This window comes from Nicotiana tomentosiformis, chromosome 2 (assembly GCF_000390325.3).
Source record: "Nicotiana tomentosiformis chromosome 2, ASM39032v3, whole genome shotgun sequence".
In the NCBI taxonomy this organism is placed as follows: Eukaryota; Viridiplantae; Streptophyta; class Magnoliopsida; order Solanales; family Solanaceae; genus Nicotiana; species Nicotiana tomentosiformis.
The window spans coordinates 113,158,876-113,168,192 of record NC_090813.1 but is presented as its reverse complement, the minus strand read 5'-3'; the positions used below and the strand labels follow the sequence as shown (position 1 = coordinate 113,168,192).

Genomic DNA, 9,317 nt, shown 5'->3' with positions numbered 1-9,317 from the left:
TAAAGAAAGACAAGAAGAAGGGTCAAGCAAACATGCTGAAAAAGAACAAGGATATTGATGACTTGTGTGCTATGCTTTCTGAATACAACCTGGTAAGAAATCCCAATGAATGGTGGATTCATTTTGGAGCCACTCGCCATGTTTGTGCTGTTAGAGAAGCGTTTGCTACATATGCTTCTGCTGGACCCGAAGATCTATAGAAAATTCTGCAACATCTAAGATTGAAGGATGTGAAAATATATTTATGAAAATGACTTCTGGCAAGGTGGTGCATTGTAATAAGTAAGAAGACATTTTTGTAGGAAAAGGTTACCTTACAGAGGTCCTTTTGCAAACTAAATATAATGGTCGTTGAGAACAATGTTTTAAAAGGCGTGGGCGTAAGGCGTGGCGTTTTACATATGCCTCAGCGAGGCGTAAGCCTTGAAGCACGGGGCGTAAACACCATGAGTATTTAATATTTTATAAAATAGTATAATTACAGTAAATATTTATAAACATGTAAAATTTCATAAAAATTGAAGAAAACTATAAATATGTGATATATATGTGTGTGTGTATATATATATATATATATATGCCCTCATATTTTTTTTAAATAGTATATATATTTTCAAAATATCATTTTGCATCATTAATCAATTTACAAGATTTATAAAGATATTATTTATAATTTTTTCATGTTTCTTAGGACTTTAAAATTAATTTTCTTGCATTTAAATTATTTAAATATTTATTAATTATCCCTTAAATTATTTTATGATGGCTTAATTATCCAAATTGCTATTTTGCATCCACATACATGTTTCATAATATTTTACTTCATTTCATATAACTACATTTGTATTTTGTTTTGAGTTATTTACATAATTTTGCAAAAATGACCTATATTCTACAAATAATTGCATTTACTATATTATTTATGCAAAAATAGTATTTTTATATTTTCATAATGTTGACTTATTATTTTAATAGTTTCAAAACATAAATAGTTTTTTTACCATTTATTAAATGTTTTAATAATTTATTTTATTAATTTTAAAGAGGTTTCAAGAGCTGGCCCAAAATAGGCTAATTTTCGGACTAAATTTGGCCCAAACCATTAGCCCAACACCCCAATAACCCTCCAGCCCAATACCAGATGACCCTTTTAGCCCAACCCGGTCGTGATCCATCTTATAACCCGCCGCATCTCCCTTTTAATCTTGGCCGTTGATCTCAGAGATCAACGGCCCACAAACCATCCCCTTCTTTTTATCCACCAAATCCCTAACCCTAAAGACCACTCTCTCATTTTGCCGCCCCCAGAATCTCTCGAACCATCCTCCTCACAAACCCTAGCGGCCGCCTTCCTCAATCTTCTCCCAAATCCGATCAATCATGGATTCTTCCTACGATTCTCTTACCCTTTATGGATCATCTCATTATTTCTTACAATACTATGGTGTTACATAGTACTTGCCTCAATTTTGGCAAGTACCAATCCCGAAATCGGGTGCCACCGCCTTCAACCTTTGAGATTTAGACGTTATTTTGTCTATATGCACTCACTACCAGGCTATATGGTCCGATTCAGGGAGATTTTCGACCATCTGTGCTTTCCTTTTGAACTAGGGTTTATCAAATTTTCTCCCTAAACTGATTCTAATTGATTTTGCATGCTATATTTTCCTTATTTGTGTTTAATCTACTGTCTTTCCTTGCTAGGTACTTAATTTTGATGCTATATAAACCCCTCTCCAATTCCCTTTTGAACGGATGGAAAATCACTGAAGAACCACTATTATTCTCTCATACTCTCACTCACTCGATACTATTCTGAATCTATTGCTCCTGGCCTGCTGAAAGCCAAGGCCGTCGGAATCCTCTCTGACGACCTCCCCAGTTCGAGCACTGCTCGGTGTCCATTTGAGGCTCTTGTGAACTCTGACGCACTAGGATTTCGGTCTTTTGGTCGTTCTCTTTGCTGGTGATATTTGAGTTGTTTCTGACACCTAGCCTTTCTCTCATTTTGTTTGGTGAATTTGCAACTGGTTAGTGCTTTGACTCTAGCAATCCTATTCCCTTTTTCTGCTTATGTTCATGTTCTGTATATTAATATTATTTGAACTTCTGTGAGATAGCATGATTTGGATACTGTGCTACCTTTGTATGCAATTCTATTCGTCTTAATGTTATTCTGCAATTCTAGTGTTCTCTAGCATCAAATCTGTTTAAGTCCTAAATTTTCAGAATATGTTCACTATGCGTGGTTAACTAATTTGATCCCTGACCTCCTTGGGTTCATTATGTTTATGTTAAACTTGATTGTTGCATTTGTTGCTTGTTATGAGTTGATCTTCATGCCCTGCTTTGGATTTTTTTGTACTAAAAACTCTTAAGGAAATTGATGTTTAAATAATTCATGTATAACTTGCTACTTGCTAATCTTCTTAGAGTTAATTCATGACTATGTCTACCATAAACTCGCATGCTTAATTCCATTACTATAAGAACTCTTGTTTGATAGATTTTTGGAATCAAACTTTACTTATTCTGAAAGTCTATCTCTGTGATGCTATCACTTCAAATCTGTTCGTTACTTCTCATTCTGTGTTTTTGCTAAAGCCCTTTGTATGTGCTAATGTGTTCTTCCACCTATTAGAAATCACCTTTAGTATGGTTACTTAGAAATCTTGCTACTAAGAACCCATGTGTAGGTATCCTTGCCCAGACTCTAAGTCACTTGAATAACTGGTTGCATTTATGTTCCTATGTTCCTGCTGTTTGTTAACGGGTAAGCGAGATAATTGTCTCAATGTTTGGGCCTGGTTTGTTGGGCCATGCTGTTGTTGGACCTGAACACCGAATTCAACCAGGCTTTAATCATCCCTAGGTACAGGAATTTGGGCATGTTGGTTTATACGAAGATTAGGGCTGGTGAAGGCCCAAAAGCATCACTGGGTTATTTTGTATTTGTGTTGAGCCTGTAATTGTTCTATTGGGCATGTAATTATTCTATTTGTGCTTGTAATTATTCTATTTGGGTCCGTAATAATTTGTAAGAACAAAACAGATGGGGAAATTAGTAAAACGAGGGATAGGGTACTTCAATACTCACATAAATGGGTAGAAAATGTGCCTATAGGATTTATGTGGTCTATTTGCTATTACATGCCTTACATTTATGTGTAGAAATCCTGCCTATAGGAGTCACACGCACACACATCACTTAACTTGCCAACGTATGCTATTTCAAGTATTTGCCGTACTTGTTTCTTCTATTGTGCTTTCTTAGATAACACGTCTATAGGGCGTAGCAATGCAATATTCTACTTATTTAGGTTCCATGCTTATAGGACTTCGAATGACTAGTCTATCAATTGCCTCAATTATCATTGTACTGCACATCTAGATACCATGCCTATAGGTTTAATATTCAATTAGCTGCCCATATCGTTTGTACTGCCTCGTTTAGATAGCATGCCTATAGGGATAAAACTATATAGAGTCAATTGCCAACTATAGATATCATGCTCCTAGGACATTGTCACCTGTCTAAGAAACTCGTCTATAAAATCAGCGCTGGTAATTTATGATTCTGGGGTCTTTCCCTGCTTTTTGCACAAACAATCTAGAAATCATGCCTATAGGTTTGTAACCTGCAAATCCGTTGCCTGCGTATTGCTAAAATCAGAATCACTTAGAAATCATGTCTACAGGACTTGTAATGATTTAATCTATACGTTAGCCTAAAATGCAGCATTGCCTGTTTGATATTGGAATCATATAGAGATCATGCCTATAGAACCAAACGATTCTGAGTCTCAAGTTCGAAACGTTCTATTGCTTAATCTGAAAATAAGTCTGTGTGCTTCTCCGTTTATGTGTGGAGGCTAACATGAGCCACTCTCTGCTATTATGTGCAGTCCTCTTTGTTCTTGAATGCGCGATTAGTTTTATCGTTTTTGAGTAGCCTATGTAAGTCTAGAACCACCCAAATAGAGGTCCAAAGCCTCCTGGACCATAGGCATGGGACGGGTAGTGCACGCATAAGCCGAGACTTAGAATTGAATTAGAACGCTTTAGGTAAACAACTTCAACATAGTAATCGGGTAGCAGGAGATGATAGTTTGTGTCCGCTGAATAATATGAGCAACTCCTATTTAAAAGGAGTTACGAAGTATTATTTATGTTGCACGGGGTGATCCTTTAGGCTAAAAAACTTTGCCCCCTCCCCCTTTATATACTTGCAATTCACACTTAGTCATTTAATATAGATCATTAAAGTCGTATGCTTGGAGTCCTTAAGAATTATACCAATTCTCATTGTGCTATAATGAAACTTCTTCGACTTTTATATTTCTTGTTTATTTGATCACATAGCCTAATTACGTAATCTACATAGTCTTAAGTTCGGCCGGGACCCACAGTTGTGGACCTCGAAGAGTGTCTAACACCTTCTCTTTGAGGTAATTTGAGCCCTTACCCAATCTTTAGTGGCGTTGACTAGTCAAACAGAGTTATTTGCATAATAGGTGCCCTAACGCAGCTCAAAACCATTAGGTGGCGACTCTTCTCTTTTAACATCCTTCCTTTAAAAGAGTTGTCCCACGTCGAGGCCCGCTTTGGTTGACAGGGCAATTTGGAAGTCCAATTGGGGCAAATCTTGCAAGCTTTGAACACTCGTCCTAAGGGGGAACTACCAAGTGACACGGTGGTGAATCCGAAGGGTGGAAACAACACGGGACATGCCATTGCCGTGACTACAAGGAGTGGAAAAGGTGGGGATGCAACCACCTCAAGTCAAAGAAGAATTGGGGATACTGAACAAGTCATTCAAGAAGATGAGATTCCAAACAATATGGTGCAAGCAAATGAAGAAGTGAGAATTTATATTGATGAAAATATAGAGGAGACTCAAGAAGAAGTGAACCTATTTAGGGAACACATTCTTGACATACCGGAACCGGTAGTGCCAAAGGCTAAGGCACCAATGCCAAGGCCTCCTCCTCCATACCCTCAAAGGCTTGCCAAGCAAAATGGTGAGAACCAATTCAAAAAGTTCATTGACATGATGAAGAGCTTATCTATTAATGTGCCATTGGTTGAGGCTTTGGAGAAAATTCCCGGATATGCAAAGTTCATGAAGGATTTGTTGACAAAGAAGATGTCGATGAATTGTAAGACAATAAAGATGACACATCAAGTGAGCGCAATTGTGCACTCAATGGCTCCTAAATTGAAAGATCCCGACACTTTCACAATCCCTTGCACCATTGGAAGCGCCAAATTTTCCAAAGCTCTTTGTGATCTAGGGGTGAGTATCAACTTGATGCCCTACTCGGTTTTCAAAATGTTGGGGATTGGGAAACCAAGACCCACTTCTATGAGGCTACAATTGGCGGATCGTACTATGAAGAGACCATTGGGTATTATTGATGATGTGTTGGTTCAAGTTGATAAGTTCATCCTCCTGGCAAACTTTGTTATTCTTGATTGTGAAGTGGACTATGAGGTGCCTATTATTTTGGGTAGACCTTTCCTCGCTACGGGGAAGGAACTTGTTGATGTGGAAGCCGGCGAGCTCACCTTCTAGGTGGGTGATGAAAATGTGGTTTTTCATGTGTGCAAATCTATGAGGCAACCAAATAGCAATGAAGTTTGTTCATTTGTGGACATAGTGACCAAGGTGATTGTTGATGATGATAGTGCCATGATGAATGTTGATGATACTTTGGAGGCTGTATTGCTTAATCATGATGATGATGAGAAGGATGGCTATGTGGAATGTGTGAATGCATTGCAAGGAATGGGATCGTACACTTATAAACCCCGCAAATTGTCCTTAGATCTTGAAAATTGGAAAACTCCTCCAACAAAGCCCTCAATCGATGAGCCTCCCACTTTGGAGTTAAAGCCATTGCCTCCACATCTCAGGTATGAATTCCTTGGCCCGTGTTCTACTTTACCGGTTATTCTTTCCTCTTGTTTGACTAACGTGCAGGTAGACTCTACTTTGGCGGTGCTACAAAAGAGGAAGAAAGCTATCGGATAGACATTGGCGTATATTCAGGGTATAAGCCCCGACTTTTGCATGCATAAGATTATTTTGGAGGAGGATTCCAAACCCTCCATTAAACATCAAAGAAGACTAACTGAAGCAATGCAAGAGGTGGTGAAGTAGGAGATCATAAAGTGGTTGGATGCCGGGGTTGTTTACCCCATTTCCAACAGCTCGTGGACCTCTCCGGTGCAATGTGTCCCAAATAAAGGGGGCATGACTGTGGTCACCAATGACAAGAACGAGCTGATTCCCACAAGCTCAACAAAGTCACAAGGAAAGATCATTTCCCACTTCCATTCCTTGATCAAATTCTTGATAGGTTGGCCGACCGTGCTTTCTATTGTTTCTATGATGGATATTCCGGCTACAATCAAATTCTTATTGCTCCGGAGGACCAAGAGAAGACTGGTTTCACATGTCCCTGTGGTACTTTCGCATTCTTGCGGATGTCATTTGGGTTATGCAATGCACCCACGACTTGTTAACGGTGTATGATGGCTATCTTCACCGACATGGTGGAGGATTTTCTTGAGGTCTTCATGGATGATTTTTCTGTGGTTGGGAATTCCTTTGATAATTTCTTGAAAAACTTGGATAAGGTCTTGGAAAGATGTGAGGAGACAAACTTGGTGCTCAATTGGGAGGAGTGTCATTTCATGGCCGAGGAAGGCATTGTCCTTGGCCACAAAATTTCAAAGAATGGTATTGAGGTCGACAAGGCCAAAATGTAGGTGATTTCTAAACTCCCACCCCTACATCCATGAAGGGAGTGAGGAGATTCTTGGGTCATGCAGGGTTCTATCGCCATTTCATCAAGGATTTTCCCAAAGTGATGAACCCTTTTATGTAAGCTTTTGGAGAAGGATGCCAAATTCCATTTCAACGAGGATTGCATGAAGGCATTCAAATTGCTCAAGTTCAAATTGACTATTACTCCTATTATGACCGCACCAGATTGGAGCTTGCCTTTTGAGCTTATGTGTGACGCAAGTGATGTGGCGGTCAGAGCAGTTTTGGGGTAATGTATCAATAAAATCTTCCATCCGGTTTACTATGCTAGTAAGACCATGAACGATGCCCAAGTCAATTAAACGGTCACCGAAAAAGAGCTCTTTGCTATGGAGAAGTTCCGCCCGTACTTGATGGATACAAAGATGATTGTCCACACCGATCATACGACGCTTCGGTACTTAATGAGCAAAAAGGATTCAAATGAGAGGTTAATGCGGTGAGTGCTTTTATTGCAAGAGTTCGATCTTGAAATCCAAGACCGCAAAGGCAGTGAAAACCAAGTGCCGGACCACTTGTCTTGTTTGGAGGAAGAGGGGAGGCCATATGACGGCCTTGAGATTAATGACTCCTTCCCCGATGAGCAACTTCTAGCCATTTCAATGACCGAGATGCCATGGTTCTCCGAGTTAGAAAATTATCTTGTGAGTAGTATTGTACCGAGAAGCTCAAATGGGATTGCCTTGACTATTATTGGGATGAACCGTATCTCTTCTGGATTTGTACCAATGGTGTGATTCGATGATGTGTGCCGGAGGAAGAACAAATGGAAATTCTTGAGGCTTGCCACTCTTCACCATATGGTGGTCACCATGGTGGAGTGAGAACGACGGCAAAAGTGTTGAGTTGTGGATTCTATTGGCCTACCCTCTACAAGAACGCTAGTGATCTAGTCAAGCGTTGTGATGAATGTCAAAGGGCCGGTGGGATTTCTAAGAAGAATGAGATTCCACTCAACACCATCTTGGAAATTGACATTTTTGATATGTGGGGCATTGATTTCATGGGACCGTTCGTAAGCTCTTGTGGGAACACATACATTTTGGTAGCTATGGACTATGTGTCAAAGTGGGTTTAGGCCGTTGCTCTACCCAACAATAAATCTCGAAGTGTGGTGGTTTTTTTGAAAAAGAATATCTTTACAAGATTTGGCACTCCAAGGGCCATTATAAGTGATGGGGGATCGCACTTTTGCAACAAATATTTTGATACCTTACTCATCGAGTATGGTGTCACTCACAAAGTCTCAACCCCCTATCATTCTGAAGCAAGCGGACAAGTGTAAGTCTCCAAACGGGAGATCAAGAGTATGTTGTCAAAGACAGTGAATGCCAACCGGATGGATTTCTCGAAGAAACTTGATGATGCTCTATGGGCTTATAGGACGGCTTATAAAACACCGATTGGGATGTCTCCATACTGGTTGGTGTTCGGGAAAGCTTGTCACCTTCCGGTGGAACTTGAGCACAAGGTTATGTGGGCATTGAAGAAGCTTAATCTTGAGTGGGATGTCACCGCTAACTTGAGGGTGGCACAATTGAATGAGCTTGATGAATTCCGGTACCATGCATATATAAATTCTTCCTTATACAAGGAGAAAATGAAGTACCTCCATGACAAGTACATCCGAAACAAGGAGTTCACAGAAGGTGATCTTGTGTTATTGTTCAATTCTCAGTTACGGATGTTTCCGGGAAAGTTAAAGTCTAAGTGGAGTGGTCCGTTTGAGGTTGTGAAGGTGACACCCTTTGGTGCATTAGATTTGAAGAATAAAAATGATGAAGTGTTTAGAGTCAATGGTCACCGGGTGAAGCATTATCTTGGAAAGGTTTATGATGGCCACGTCGTGGCATTAATTCATTTCAAGTGATTGATGGTAATCTGCGTCGTGCCGCGACGTTAAATCAGGCCTTTCTTGGGAGGTAACCTATGTTTATTTTTATTCTTCCTTTTCTTCTTTTTAGATAGGTTTTGTTTTGTGCTAATTAGTTTTGAAGTGAATTGCAGGAATGAGTGTGCTTTGCAGGAACTGTGCTCGAAAAAATGGCTAAGTTTGAAACGGAGCGGACCACACATTTATTGTGTGGACTGCACAATCTTGCATGCCACAACAGAAAGGAGTCTGCGGCCGTACAACTAGAGACCCAAAAATGCAAACTCTCTGAAGTTTGCAATTGCAGAGAAATGGCCAATCTGCGGCCGTACTTGGAATTATACGGCCCGCACAAATATCTGCGACTGCACCTAATTTTGTGTGGACCGCAGATCTTCAGAGGGACCAGATACAGAGTGCGGACCGCACACAAAATTGTGCAGCTGCACTCAGCTTTACATTTTGACCTAGATTGGTCAACCTATAAACAGACCCTCCTCTCACTGTTCCAAACTTTATGTCACATCCCGCATTTTTGTATGTTAAAGTTTCGTCGTAAATTAATTGACGTAAAGTTCGGGAATGAGATTATTTTGAGATTATAAGCAT

The 9,317-nt window shown here is 39.8% G+C and overlaps 1 protein-coding gene across 1 annotated transcript; it reads left to right on the top strand.

The window, feature by feature from the left end:
- Positions 1–5,053: 5,053 nt before the first annotated feature.
- On the top strand, positions 5,054–5,578 carry LOC138905420 (uncharacterized). The gene has a single exon (XM_070193944.1). The coding sequence runs from the start codon at positions 5,054–5,056 to the stop codon at positions 5,576–5,578; it is 525 nt and encodes a 174-aa protein (XP_070050045.1).
- Positions 5,579–9,317: the final 3,739 nt, after the last annotated feature.